The following is a 15384-nucleotide window of genomic DNA, read 5'->3' as shown; positions in this document are numbered from 1 at the left end:
AGTGAACTTCAGAAAATCAAAGCAAGAATGGGAGCGGCAAAGTTCGAAGAAGTTGGTTGGTCCTAAACACAATTAATCAATTCTTATTGGGCCTAAAGTTTGCCTAGGTGTCGTATACATTGTCTGATTATTTTAAGGAATGGACATGCATATTTTGATTCTGATTTTTTAAGGTACGCATGATAATGCATTTGCAGAAACGTTTCAAACACTTAGCCATATTTTAGCAAAGTTATTAGACTAACATATCAATTAACCACTGTAATTCGAACGAATAAGAAGTCCTAAGGGCAGGATATCTAATGCACATAGGAGTACCTAAAACATGATTTCTAACATGCCAATGCAGTAATGACAGTTATTTGTCTTGTTGTTAATTGATTAAAATTACGAAGTGAGTACAATAACATACTGAGAATGCATGACCTAAAACATGATTTCTAACACATGAAAATGCATGCCCTAAGCAGGTTATCTATTGCGCAAATAGGTAAATAAAACCTATAAACGAGTTTTCTACCCATTACTTAAAATAAACATGCACACCCCTCCCCCATATTCACTATTCAGCCCCAATCGTTCATTTATAAATTATTACAAACTAATAGTATCTGAATTACAGTAATAAAGAACAAAACCAAGAAGTTATTCTATAGGGAGCCTTCAATCAGGCCCAGTCTTCCAACCTCATTTCCTTCGAGTTTCACAGCCTTTGCCATGGTCTAGGTGCGGCAAAGCTCCCTAGGGCCCCATTGGGTCCCTGGCCAATACCAGCACCTAAACACTTAGAAGAATGCAGGACAGGTGCAGTATGGGATTACCAGCCTTGTGTGTCAAAGTTCAGTGAGTACTCAGAGGTACCCAAAGCAATGCTCACACGAAGGGGGCAGAACCTATTCTCTAAGAGTAGTGTGAAGTGCAGGAAGAAGTAGTTTAAAAGAGTTTTCAAAAAACAAGGGATTTGTTTTAAAAAAGAAATAGTAGTTCAACAGTATAGGATTGCATACAAGGATCGTGGGGAAAGGGAACAGATAGATCACATAATGCTAGAGGAGATACAGAGATTTACTGAAGCATGACTACACAGAATCAGAAGATTCAGGGGACCAAGAAATGGTCAAACTTAAACATAATACTTAGACAGTAACAGGGGGGACAATTATAACAGTTAAGATAAACAGCAGTTAGAAGCATGTAAATCAAGCAGGACATATAAAGTGCCAGGGATCAGGGGAATTAGGAAGTGGTAAAGTTTAGGCATAATAATGTACAACAATAGGATACATGCATACAATGTCATATTACAGGCTTTGCATATAAATCGGAAGACATGGTAAAATAATAAAACAAAAGAATCAATAGCATGTTGAGCAGTAGAAGCGTAAATAGAAGAAAATCAAGAAGATAATGAACTGAAACAAGAATAAACACATTGATTGGAGACTTGAAGATTAATTAGGACATACCAGTAAGAGAGCAAGAGCAGGATGCAAAGACAAAGTGATAACGCAATATTAGCCTTGGCTTACAGCCGGCTAATAATAGGCAAGAGCAGAGAACAACAATAGAGCAAAAGAGCAAGAGAGAACGAGCACAAGAGAATGTAGAATTGAGAGTTCAGTGATGTGTGTCTGTGTTTTGCTAACGAAAGAGTAGAGTATTTATAGTTCTGGAAACGAGTAGAAAAATAAGGTAAGAAGTAAAGTGTAGTATAATTATAGAAGTAAATACAATTAGAATCCCAATCAATGTAAGTACTCCCCTTCAATTGGGGAGTCCTAGTTCAAACGGCTACCATAGTGACAAATAAGGAAAGAGAACTAATTGAAAGACTAATTTCAATCATACAGAGAGTAGTAAAGAATAAGGCATGTGATTAGGACCAGGTACAGAACATATGAATTAAGGAAAATAAGAATCAATTGGCGACATGCTTGCATATAAAATAAGGCAGAGTATTATTTTGAAAATCAGTAAGAGTGTTAAGGCAAGTAGTACAGTTAAAGAAAAATACACAAAATCAGTAAAGAGTTCTAAGGCAAGTAGCACAGTTAAAGGAAAATACACAGAATCGGTAAAGAGTTCTAAGGCAAGCATTATAGTTAAAGGAAAATACACAAAATTAGTAAAGAGTTCTAAAGCAAGTATCATAGTTAATACACAAAAGGATCAATACAAGTAACAAATTGTAGGAATCATCAAGCATTTAAATAGCAGTCATGCGATTAACAGGGAGAAGTACTCATAGAACAGCAGGAATTAAAGGTCGAAACAGTGAATCAACGCAGGAGTTGCAGAGAACACATAGATGCATAGTCAAGTAGCAAAGAAACAACCCAAAATACCTAGGGTTTCATCAATACTCGTTAAAATAACATAAAATCAGGAGATAATAGCTTAAACACAATAGAGACGTTAAAAATTATAGGAAACCTTTCTGAAAACAGGGTCAAGAAACCCTAGTTTCAAATAGGAGACAAAGATGCTTAAAACTTGATTATTTGTAAAGATCGAGTAAAGAAAGGTTTAAAACATGAAGGAATGGGTAACAAATCGTTAAAATACAGATGGGTTTTTAAGAGACTTGGGTCGAGGTTAGGGTTTCCTAAGAAAACAGAGGAAGTAGAGATAACCTGGCCGTGAAACTCAGGAACCATGGTGATTAGAACACCATCGAGTCAAAACTCGCCGGAGAAAGGCCGGAAACAAACCAGGCGAAGCTTCAGTGACTGACTTGTATGGCGGAGGCTTCTGGGGTCTCAAGGATAGAGGGAATCGGCGAGATAGGGTTTCATGGCGGCTGGTGGTCGAAAGAGGTGAGGCTGGAGGTGGCCGGAGAGATGGTGGAGGTCATCGGAGAAGAAAAATCAGAAGGTTCTAGAGAGAAGGGGGAAAGGAAGAGACAAAGCAGAGAGAGAGACTGTCTCGCAGAATGAGGGGTCGAGGGGGGGTAGTTAGACTTAATTAAGGAAAATAGATCTGGGCCGTTGATCTTACTTGATCAACGGCTCAGATTAAATCGGGGTTGGGCCGGGTTATATTAGGGATTGGGCTGGGGTGAGTTTAATTGGGTATTGGGTCAACTAAATCTGATAGAGGTGTGGCCAAATTGGCTAAAATTGAAATAATAAAGGGATGTGTGTTAAATAGCCAATTTCCCTCTTTTATTTTAATAAAGTAGTTAAAATTATTTTAAAAACAAATTAAAGGCACTGAACTAATTAATAATGTATAAATATTAATCTAAAAATACTAAAAATGATTTTATAATTGTAAAATGTTGTTAATTGTAAAATAGGCTATAATTGCAATTATATGCAATTTGGCTTAAAAAATACCAAACAAATGTGTAAAAATATGCAAAAATTACCTTAATTATATCTTGGTGTAAATATGAGAATGAAAATAAATTATTCACCAAAAAATGCTAGTCTGGAAATAATTATTGAATTTTGTACTATTAAAATAGACAATAAATTGATTTTAAAAATCTTTAAAAATAAGGGGAAAATACCAAAACTCTTGGGCATGCTTATATATGCATGTACATGCTATTTTGAGAATATTTTGAGTATATAAAAATATGTAAGAAAAAATTGGGTATCAACATATGTCATATTCAGAGAGCATATATTTCCTTTAAAGGAAGGAGTGTAAATTGAAGAAGAAGACCTCTTCCCCAATACTGCACCATCAGTTGTTCCAATTGACCTGATGCTTGCCCAACCTGCTCTTCATTCAACTGCTGAAGAATAGCTTCCAAATGAGGGAGTGACAACAATAGATCTAGCAGCAACTGATTCTGAACAAGCAACCTCCATTGAACAAGCAGCAGTAGATGATTCTGAACCAGCTGTGAGTCCAACAATAAAGATTGATGATGTTGAGGATCAAGCAGACACAAGCCAACCACCTGATGCTGATTTGCATACTAGGAAATCCAACAGAGTTTCAAGACCATCTATTTGGCTAAAAGATTACATTACCACATGCAAGTCACAGTCCAAGCCACACTGTATCTCCAACTCTGTATCCTATAGTCATTTATCTAACAATTATCAGGCTTATTTAGGAGTGTTTGCAACAGAAGTTGAGCCTAAATCCTTCAAGGAAGCATGTAGGAACAAGAACTAGATAGAAGCAATGTCTCAGGAAATTAAGGCTCTTGAGGACAATGCTACTTGAGAGATAGTTGACTTGCCAGTAGGTAAGCGAGCAATAGGATCTAAATAGGTGTTCAAGATCAAGTACAAAGCAAATGGGGAAATACAGAGATACAAAGCTAGATTCTTGGCAAAGGGTTATACTCAACAAAAAGGTTTGGATTATCATGAAACCTTCTCTCATGTGGCAAAGATGGTAACTGTGAGGACAGTGATCAGCATTGCAGCATCAAGAGGTTGGACTTTGTTCCAAATGGATGTGAACAATGCATTTTTGCAAGGAGACCTCTATGAGGAAGTCTATATGGACTTACCTTAAGGTTTCCAGAAACAAGGGGAGAACAAGGTGCGCAAACTATTGAAATCTCTATATGGCCTTAAATAGGCCTCAAGGCAATGGAACATTAAACTTACTGAAGCTTTACTGGAAGGTGGTTACTCTCAAAGTGCTCATGATCACTCTGTATTCACTAAGAAGACATGTCCTCACATTGTTATAATCCTAGTGTATGTGGATGATTTGCTTATAACTGGCAGCAATGTAGAACTGATAGAGGAGGCTAAACAGACTCTACACAGCTCTTTTAAGGTGAAAGAATAGGAGAACTTCGTTATATCCTTAGAATAGAAGTTTTGAGACCAAAGGAAGGGATACTGCTCACTCAAAAGAAAGTATGCTTTGCAATTGATCTCAGAAGCTGGACTTGCAATAGCCAAACTAATCTCTACTCCTATTGAATTGAATCAGAAATTGACTACCATTGATTATGACAAGCATGTAGGAGTCAAGGGGATGAGGAACTAGAAGACATTGGAAGCTATCAAAGACTTATTGGGAAGCTACTCTACCTAACCATTACTAGACCAGACCTCAACTTTGCAGTTCAAGTACTTAGCCAATTCATGCAACACCCCAAACAATCCCATTGGGATGCAGCATTGCGTGTGGTCAGATATGTGAAATCAGCTCCTGGACTTGGAATTATGCTAAGTACTAGCCCTATCAATAACATATCTGCTTATTGTGATTCTGACTAGGCATCCTGCCCAAATACCAGAAGATCAGTCACAGGATACATCATCAAATTGGGGAATTCTTTACTTTCCTGGAAGTCCAAGAAACAGTAGACTGTGAGTCGAAGTTCTGCAGAGGCTGAGTACAGGAATCGAGCAGCAGCAGCATCAGAAATTACTTGGTTTCTAGGACTGTTGAAGGAGCTTCAAGTTCATGTCCATCAACCAGTTCCTCTATATTGTGACAGTAAGGCTGCTTTACAAATATCTGCCAATCTCATCTTTCATGAAAAAACCAAACACATTGAAATAGATTGCCATTTTGTTCGAGAAAAGATCAAGGCTGGACAATTGGCACCACAATATATTTCTACCAGTCTACAACAGGCTGACCTTATGACCAAGGGTCTAGGATCAGCACAACATCATTTCCTCTAGTCCAAGCTTGGTGTGCTTGATGTGTTTCACCCACCAGCTTGAAGGGGAATATTGAGATACACACTAATTGTACATAGACTAAGCTGAGGGACCTAAGTGTAAAGATTAGAAAGCTTTATCCTAAAAAGGAAAAGCTGTTAAGGCAGTTAGAAGTGGGACTTTATATAATAGCCCACATGTGTATTTCTTCTTCTTCTTCTTCTTCTTCTTCTTCCTTAAGACAAAAATACAGAGCTTCTTCTTCATCTCATTTCCTCTCTAGATTCACTCTCAGATTCACTTGCATATTGCATTACTGTGTAAATTCAATCAATTTTATCAACATGGATTAATGTTACTCGTGTTAGTGTGCAATCCATATCTCTCGAGCAATTCTATTACAATTTCCATCGAGTTAATTTAAAAAGTGTAGTTAGAGTATTTATTTACCAAAAAATGCCCGATGTTACTGGCTAATTAACAAATACGAATAATTTTACTTATAACCAACGATTGTCTAAAAATATACTCCCTCCGTCTCATATTAATAGTCATGGTTACTAAAAATAATTATCTCACATTATTTATTATTTTAGAAGATCAAGATAAAATTGATTATTTTTTTTCTTTTTTTTCCATTAGTAATAATTGTTCTTGAAGATTGAGATAACACATAAATAGAATAAATATTCAATGAAGAGAGATTATATCTTAAGACATAAATAAGGATAGAATAGTCGAATCCCTTTCCTAATTAATATTTCTTTAGGGGAGTGTAAAAGAGAAACACACACATAATATATGAGAGGGAGGGAGTACTACTTTTGTATCGAATATCTATGATGCAATGCTCTGGCATTAAATCTAATAAATACTTTTATAACATAAATATTCTGACATGCTAAAATTATTGAATTTTACTAAAAACTCTTATTAAAATAAAATAAAATTTTGTCTCTGTTGTAAAACCTATAGTTAATATGGATGTCCACTACTTCCACTATTTTCACCCATGATGTAAATAACCTCCCACTACTCATCACTATTATGATTGTAACTCCCACACCTCCATAACCTCTCCCCATGATCTTCCGCCATGATCTCAACTGTTAATGTCATGTTTAAGACAATCATTTTGTAACCTTCATATGTAATAGTATAAATAGAGGCATGAAATGTGAGATGGAACACACTTGAACACTTGATGAAATAAGAAAATTATCTCTTCTTCTCTTATTCTACTTATCTACTTGTTTTATATTGTTACTTTGAGCTACATTTCTTAATACGTTATCAGCACGAAGTTGAGCATTTTTCGTTGCTCGGGTATATTTGTTCATTTTGTTTTCTTTGTTGTATATTTTGGGTTCATGATTAGTATCTTTAATATGCAGTTTTATAATTTTTCACATCTCTAGATATGTGTAAAAATAAAGAATTCTATGTTTCTTTATTTTAAGTTAATAGAATGATTGTCATGTGAAAGTTGCTAATTTTCATGTTAATAGAATTAATTGAGAGAAGAATACTTATTTTATGTCGTTCGATATTTGAAATTGTGTTGAAGTTAGAAGACATTTTTGTTCTAGTTAACATCAAAGATATACTAATAATTTGAAGAAACAAATAGTATTATTTTCTATGGAATTATCACTTTAGTGTATATAGATCACAAATTTGATATTATGTCAATTTTTAAGATTCTTTACGCTATTATCCTAATGATTTCTAATTATTTATCGTCTTTGATAGTTTTCACTATGTCGAATTTGTCAAAGCTTGAGTTTGTGGCACTTGAAATAACCAGAAAGAATTACCGATCATGGGTTCTCGATGTTGAGATTCACTTAGCCGCTAAAGGCCTTGGTAACACCATTACTTAGGGTAATGAGGCATCAAGCCAAGACAAAGCGAAGGCCATGATTTTCCTTCGTCATCATTTGGATGAAGGTTTGAAGGTTGAATATTTGACAGTGAATGATCCACTTGAATTGTGGACTGGCCTGAAGGAAAGGTATGATCACCTTAAGGCTAGGTATTGCCAAGGGCTCGATATGAGTGGATGCACCTACGGTTGCAAGGAATTAAGAGCGTAAGTGAGTATAACTCTGCTATATTTCGAATAACTTCCCAATTGAAATTATGTGGGGATGTTATGAATGATGAGGATTTGTTGGAAAAAAAAGACTCTTACGACTTTTCATGCCTCAAATATGGTAATACAGCAGCAATACCGTGAAAGGGGTTTTAAAAGTATTTCTGAATTGATCTCATGCCTTCTGGTGGCTGAGTAACATAATACCCTTTTGCTAAAAAATTATGAAGCTCGTCCCGCAGGGTCAGCTCCGCTTCCTGAAGCGAATATGACAGCTAGACGTGATAAGTCTGGAAAAAGACAGAATAATAATCATGGCCATATGAATGTACGTGGGCATGGCAATTGTAAGAGACGATATAATAGTCGTCATCATGGTGGTCATGGCAGACGAGAGAACAATATGGGTTCTCAAAACAATCCTTCAAGAGGCAAAACCGGTAATTGCCACCACTGTGGTACGAAAGGTCATTGGAAAATTGAATGCCGTGCACCTGAGCATTTTGTCAGGCTTTATCAAAAATCCATCAAAAGAAAGGCAAATAATGTTGGAGCATCTTCTGCTAATGCCCCAGTGGAGTCTCACTTGACCTTTAAAAATAATTTTGAGGCAGGGCCTTCAAAAAAAAATAATGACAATGTCGAGGCAAATCTTGCTTTGAATGATGATGATTTTCAAGGCCTCGATGATCTTACTCATTTGGAAGTTGAAAATTTCTTTGGAGATCAAAACTAAAGTTTGATCATTTTACTAGGGAATGCAATTATGTTGTTATTTTTATTTTTAGTGTTTTTGTCTCGTCTAAAGTTATTTTTATTTTCAAGTAGTACTTAAGTTGTCTTATGTTGTCATTGGTGATGCTAGTTTTTCCGTATTTCTCATGATGTACTTTTTTTTATGAAGAAATTAAAAATCCCCAGTCTTGAATTGGATCCAAGATGAGTAATGAAGATTTATGTCTTTTGGATAGTGCTACAACTCACACGATATTAAGAGAAAATAAATTTTTTTCTTATTTGGTTATGAAAAAGGCCTATGTTAATACAATATCTGGTAATACAAAGTTGATTGAGGGCTCTGGAAGAGCGGCCTTATTACTACCTTGAGGAACGATATTAACTATTGATAATGCATTGTATTATAGTAAGTCTCAAAGAAACTTGTTGAGTTTCAAAGCTATTCGCCAAAATGGCTACCATGTTGAGACATCAAACGAAGGGAAGATTGAATACCTTTATATTACTACAATAAAAGCGGGAAAAAAATATGTGCACGAAAAATTACCCGCATTTTCTTCTGGGTTGTACCACACAAATATTGGTGTGGTTGAATCGCATGCCTTAGTAAACACAAGGTTTACTACTTCTAATGATTTTATCATTTGGCATGACCGGTTGGGCCATCCCGGTTCTAACATGATGCGCAGAATAATAGAGAATTCAAATGGGCACACATTGAAGAACAAGAAGATTCTTCAATTTAAGGAATTCTCTTGTGCTGCTTGTTCTCAAGGAAAATTGGTTATTAAATCATCACCAGCTAAAGTTGGGATTGAATCCCCTGCATTTCTGGAACGTATACAGGGTGATATATGTGGACCTATACACCCTCCATGTGGACCATTCAAGTATTTTATGGTCTTGATAGACGCATCTACAAGATGGTCACATGTATGCTTATTGTCAACTCGTAATATGGCATTTGCGAGATTGTTGGCCCAAATAATAAGGTTAAGAGAACAATTTCCAGATTATGCAATTAAGACAATTCGTCTTGATAGTGCTGGTGAATTTACATCTCAGGCCTTTATTGATTATTGTATGGCCACTGAAATAAAAGTTGAGCATCCGGTTGCTCATGTTCATACTCAAAATGGTCCAGCAGAATCATTGATTAAACGCCTCCAATTAATAGCTAGACCATTGCTAATGAGGACAAAACTTCCCCTTTCAGTGTGGGGACATACTATTTTGCATGCAGCAGCACTTGTGCGCATAAGACCAACCAGTTATCATGAAGTCTCCCTATTACAGTTGGCTTTTGGTCAGGAGCCAAATATTTCCCATCTAAGAATTTTTGGATGTGCGGTATATATTCCAATTTCTCCACCACAATGCACAAAGATGGATCCCCAAAGAAGGTTGGGAGTATATGTTGGTTATGAATCTCCTTCTATTATTAAATATCTGGAGCCTATGACAGGAGATTTGTTTACAAGCAGATTTGCTGATTGTCATTTTGATGAATCAGTTTTTCCAACATTAGGGGGAGAAAATAAACAGCTGGAAAAAGAGATAGATTGGAACATAATATCTCTATCTCATTTGGATCCTCGTACAAATCAATGTGAACAAGAAGTTCAAAAGAACATTTATATGCAAAATGTTGCAAATCAATTGCCAGATGCATTTACTAACCTTCCACGGGTTACTAAATCGCATATTCTAGCTGTAAATGCTCCAATTCGAGTTGATGTCCCAGCTGGACAGTATGATAATGCAAATGAGTCTAGGCCACGCCTTAAACGTGGTAGACCAATCGGCTCCAAGGATAAGAATCTCCGAAAAAGGAAAGGAGCAAATGATCAAGTTAATCATAACATGGAGGCAATTGCTCAAGAGGAGCATAAAGACATATTAATTGATAAGACATTCAGGAGGTTCTAGTACCTAGAAATGATGAAAATGAAGAGATCTCAATAAGTTATGTCTCTACGGGAAAAAGGTGGAATCGAAATAACGTTGTTGTTAACAACAATTTTGCATATAATTTGCAGTTGAAATAATGCAATAAGATGAGGATCTTGAGCCAAAATCTGTCGATGAATGTAGAAAGAGAAATGATTGACCAAAATGGAAAAATGCAATTCAAGCGGAATTGGCTTCACTCGAAAAATGTGAAATTTTCGGACCAATAGTCCGAAAGCCTGAAGGTGTCAAGCCAGTGGGGTACAAATGGGTTTTGTGCGAAAACGAAATGAAAAAGGTGACGTCGTAAGATATAAAGCACGACTTGTGGCACAAGAGTTTTCGCAAAGGCCTGGCATTGATTATATGGAGACATATTCTTGTGTGGTAGATGCAATTACCTTCAGGTATTTAATAAATCTGGCAGTCCATGAAAAACTTGATATGCGGTTGATGGATGTTGTCACAGCCTACTTATATGGCTCACTGGACAATGAAATTTTTATGAAAATCCCTGAAGGATTTAAAGTTCCTGAAGCGCATAAAAGTTCAAGAGAAACATGTTTAATAAAGCTTCAGAAATCCTTATACGGATTGAAGCAATCAGGGAGGATGTGGTACAATTGTCTTAGCGAGTATTTGCTAAAGAAAGTGTACAAAAATGATCCTATTTGCCCTTGTGTCTTTATTAAGAGGTCTGGATCTGAATTTGTCATCATAGCTGTGTATGTTGATGACTTGAATATCATTGGCACTTCTAAAGAGCTTCCAAAGGCTTTAGAATGTTTGAAGAAAGAATTTGAAATGAAAGATCTTTGGTAAGACAAAATTTTATCTTGGCCTACAAATTGAGCATGTACCAAATGGAATTTTTGTCCTTCAATCAACATACACTGAAAAGGTTTTAAAGCGATTTTACACGGATAATGCACAACCATTGAGTACCCCATTGGTTGTGAGATTGCTTGATATAAATAAAGATCCATTTCGGCCTCAAGAAAATGATGAAGAGCTCGTTGGTGATGAAACTCCATATCTTAGTGCAATTGGGGCACTAATGTATCTTGTCAACAATACCCGACTAGATATTGCTTTTGCAGTAAGCTTATTAGCTAGATTTAGCTCCCCCCCCCCCCCCCCAAACAAGAAGACATTGGAATGGTGTTAAGCATATATTTAGATATCTTCGGGGAACTATAGATATGGATTATTTTATTCTAATGAATTCAAGTCAGAAATGATTGGCTATGCCGATGCAGGTTATTTGTCTGATCCACATAAAGTCCAATCTCAAACAGGCTATTTGTTTACATATGGGGGTACAACTATATCATGGCGTTCAATGAAACAAACAATAGCTGCCACATCTTCAAATCATGCTGAGATAATAGCCATTCATGAAGCTAGTCGGGAATGTGTTTGGTTGAGATCAATGACTCAGCATATTCAGGAAATGTGTGGTTTTCTTATGAAAAAAGATAATCCAACTACACTATATGAAAATAATGTTGCTTGCATCGCTCAACTGAAAGGAGTATACATCAAAGGAGACAGAACAAAGCACATTTCACCAAAGTTCTTTTTCACGCATGATCTTCAACAAAATGGTGAAATTAATGTTCAACAGATTCGTTCATGTGAAAATTTGGCTGATCTGTTCACTAAGGCATTACCAACATCAACATTTGAGAAGTTGAGACAGAAGATCGGAATGCGGCGTCTTCGAGAAATAAAGTGATGGTTTCATGAGGGGGAGTAAGATACGCGCTGTACTCTTTTCCCCTTAGCCTAGGTTTTCCACTGGGGTAAGGTTTTAAATGAGGTAGCAAATAAAGCGTATACAGATATGTGTACTCTTTTTCCTTCACTAAGATTTTTTTCCACAGGTTTTTTTTTCTTAGTAAGGTTTTAACGAGGCATATTATTTATTTTTGGACATTCAAGGGGGAGTGTTGTAAAACCTATAGTTAATATGGATGTCCACTACTCCCACTATTTTCACCCGTGATGTAAATAACTTCCCACTACTCATCACTATTATGATTGTAACTCCCACACCTCCATAACCTCTCCCCGTGATCTTTCCCCATGATCTCAATTGTTAATGTCATGTTTAAGACAATCATTTTGTAACATTCATATGTAATAGTATAAATAGAGGCATGAAATGTGAGATGGAACACACTTGAACACTTGATGAAATATTCTTCTCTTATTCTACTTATCTACTTATTTTATATTGTTACTTTGAGCCACATTTCTTAATAGTCTCCAACTAAAAATTCTTATGTCCAATTAAAACTGTCAAATAAAAATAAAATGGGGGAAGTGTATAATAATATTATACAGTATTTTGAAATATAGGGGAGGCAAGTGTAAATGTAATTAGCAGAAGTGAAAAAATTGGAGAGACAAAAGGTAGTCCTAATGTCCTATGAAGAAGAAGAAACGTTATCAACTGGGGTCCTTTTTTCGCTTAGTGCTTAGGTCCAAAATTGGAATTTGGAAACAGCAAAAACACCAACCCTTTCTTCTTCGCTGTAAGCTCTGAGAAGTTTCATCCCGACGAGATTTCAAGGAGATTGACAGCCGCTCAATTTTGCCGCTAATTACAGGTATTTTAGGGGTTCTTGGGCCTTGACTTCACAGACCCAGTTGAATTTGCCGATATTTCAAGGAGATTGACAGTTACAGGTAATTTTAGGGGACAAAGAGGCGCTTTTATAATATGATCCAATTACTTGTTTTGCTAGTCTTAGTTGGGTTCTTGGGTCCTGAGTTCATAGACCCAGTTGAATTTGTCTTCTCCTTTTACCTTAATTTAAGAGGATTATTATTGGGTTAACTCGATTTATTCCTCTGCTTTGTGTTTTGCCCGGATAAGGATGGCAACAATGGCCACTACTCTGCTGGGTTTTGTGTTTTAATTAGATTAGCTTCCGGATTATCCTAATTTCATGATAAGCCTAGCTCCTAGATATAATGGCTAAGGAACAGAAACGGTTTTTTAATTTAATATTTGTGATGATAAGTAGGATTTTAACATGTATTTGTCAAAATAATGATGTACATTGGAGGAAGAAGATTGCTAACGTTTTCTAAAAGAAAAATAGAGAGAACGTACTAAAAGAGCCACAATGATTCTTCCACACACTAGAGTAGATATATCACATTTATTCTGTTTTGGAATATTCATGTATTTTCCATAGGTATTCATTCAAATCTTCAAGCCGTGCCTTGGCGTAACTGGTAAAGTTGCCTCCATGTGACCAGGAGGTCACTAGTTCAAGCCGTGGAAATAGCCTCTTGCATAAATGTAGGGTAAGACTGCGTACAATAGACCCTTGTGGTCCGGCCCTTCCCTGGACCCTGCGCTTAGCGGGAGCTTAGTGCACCGGGCTGTCCTTTTATTCTTTCAAATTCACATATAACTATTGAAGTTTAGAATCTCCCAAGTCACTGTCTAGCTTCAAACTCTTAGCGCTTTTGTGCAATAGTATTTTTGGCTTGAGTTTGATCTTTTTGGGGTTTTTTATCTTTTTATTTAGAGTCATTCAAGACTAAGGTTTGCACTGAAAATTTGAAATGTTTTCTCATTGAGATGCTTCCCATTTCTCATCAAAGTCAATCTTGCTGTTCAAACTGTGAAATCTTCTCTTAGGATTCTTAAAGCTAGAGAGAGTTCTCTTAGGATTCTTCACGGAGGATTCTCATTGAAATATCTTATACCCACTTGTAAAAAGGACAGTCTCATTGGAGGAATTTTCCGTGTAATATGACCATTCAATTTTTGTTAATTGCTACTACTAGAGAGAGTTCTGGTCAAAATATTGACTTTAACTTGGAGTTGTTTGTATAGGTTTATTCAACGTGGAATTTCGATATTTTGCCTGCATGTCTGGCATTATAAGCATGTGTAGTCTTTAGAATTGACAAATGAATTTCCTTTCTAAGATTTGAAAAAACTAAAGTCTGAGGCCATTGTGGTTTGAATCTAGAAAATTGACTTTCTTATAACAAAGATCTGAATGAAATGTCCCTCCATTATTGACGCAATACCTATTTTCTTGAATCATTGTAGGTCATTGTTTTAAGTATACACAGGGATATTTCTGTTACATGTCAGAGAATATTGTTTGCTTCGATATAGAAATCATATGATTTGTGGATGCTTTAGTAACAAGCTGTGATAGCTTCCCAGCCCTTCTTGCTTTTCTACATCCAACCAGAAATATGATAAAGATACTGGAATATCAGTTCTCATAACTTACAAATTTATTTGTAGTTCTTATCCTACATTCTTCTTGTTATGCTAGGAGACTTACTGCATGGCTGGGCTTAACCCATCGTCCTCTAGATGGGCTATACGTAAAGCTTTATTTTCTGTGTTAAAGAATAAAACGGGTGATACAGACCAGAATAGACGATAACATATTTTGGGTGAAAGAAAAAACTCAAAAACAGTGTCACCTTGGTATTGTATGCTCGCATCTTGAAGTAGTGCATCATGAAATTGTCTTGCTCAAGTAAAACTTTAAAATGTAAGGATAAGGTAGAACAAATGAAGGACAAAACTTTAGACATGGGAGAGATTTTTCAGCGTGCCCTGAATTTGCAAAGTTTTGTATAACGGGAAAAAATGCTATTTGTGGTGTCCTCTTCAATTTTTCCCCACTATGATATATTGATATCTTTGAAATTATTAGAAATTGAAAAAACTGGTAAGCGATTTTTGAAGTATGTTACCTGGGATTCATTTGTTCTTTTATTCTTATTTTTGGAGGCATAGGATCATCGGTGCTGCTCTCTTAACTGTCTGATGCTATTCTTTTATCGGTTTTACTTTGAGACCTTTCTACTCCTCTGCTTGTTAGATTTCAATGCCTTAACTATCACATTGGCATTATTCTTGTCTGGATTTTCCTATTCTACTAATCGGAACTTATTGTTAATTCCTGAGTGGATCCTCCTACCTCCCTCTGCAACCTCACCCCAACCCTCCCCCCC

General features: G+C 36.2%; 2 protein-coding genes across 2 annotated transcripts in view; both read left to right on the top strand.

The window, feature by feature from the left end:
• On the top strand, nucleotides 7355-8425 carry LOC109219790. The gene is made up of 2 exons (XM_019384264.1): nucleotides 7355-7460; nucleotides 7920-8425. The coding sequence occupies exons 1-2, from the start codon at nucleotides 7355-7357 to the stop codon at nucleotides 8423-8425; spliced, it is 612 nt and encodes a 203-aa protein (XP_019239809.1).
• LOC109210147 overlaps nucleotides 12746-15384 on the top strand; it is a 3649-nt gene continuing 1010 nt past the window's right edge. The window contains exon 1 of the mRNA XM_019373522.1: nucleotides 12746-13071. The gene's annotated coding sequence lies outside the window, so the exon portion shown is untranslated. The remainder of the gene's footprint in view (nucleotides 13072-15384) is intronic.

Source organism: Nicotiana attenuata, chromosome 2 (genome assembly GCF_001879085.1).
Source record: "Nicotiana attenuata strain UT chromosome 2, NIATTr2, whole genome shotgun sequence".
NCBI classification, from domain to species: Eukaryota; Viridiplantae; Streptophyta; class Magnoliopsida; order Solanales; family Solanaceae; genus Nicotiana; species Nicotiana attenuata.
This window is presented reverse-complemented; position numbering and strand designations above follow the sequence as displayed.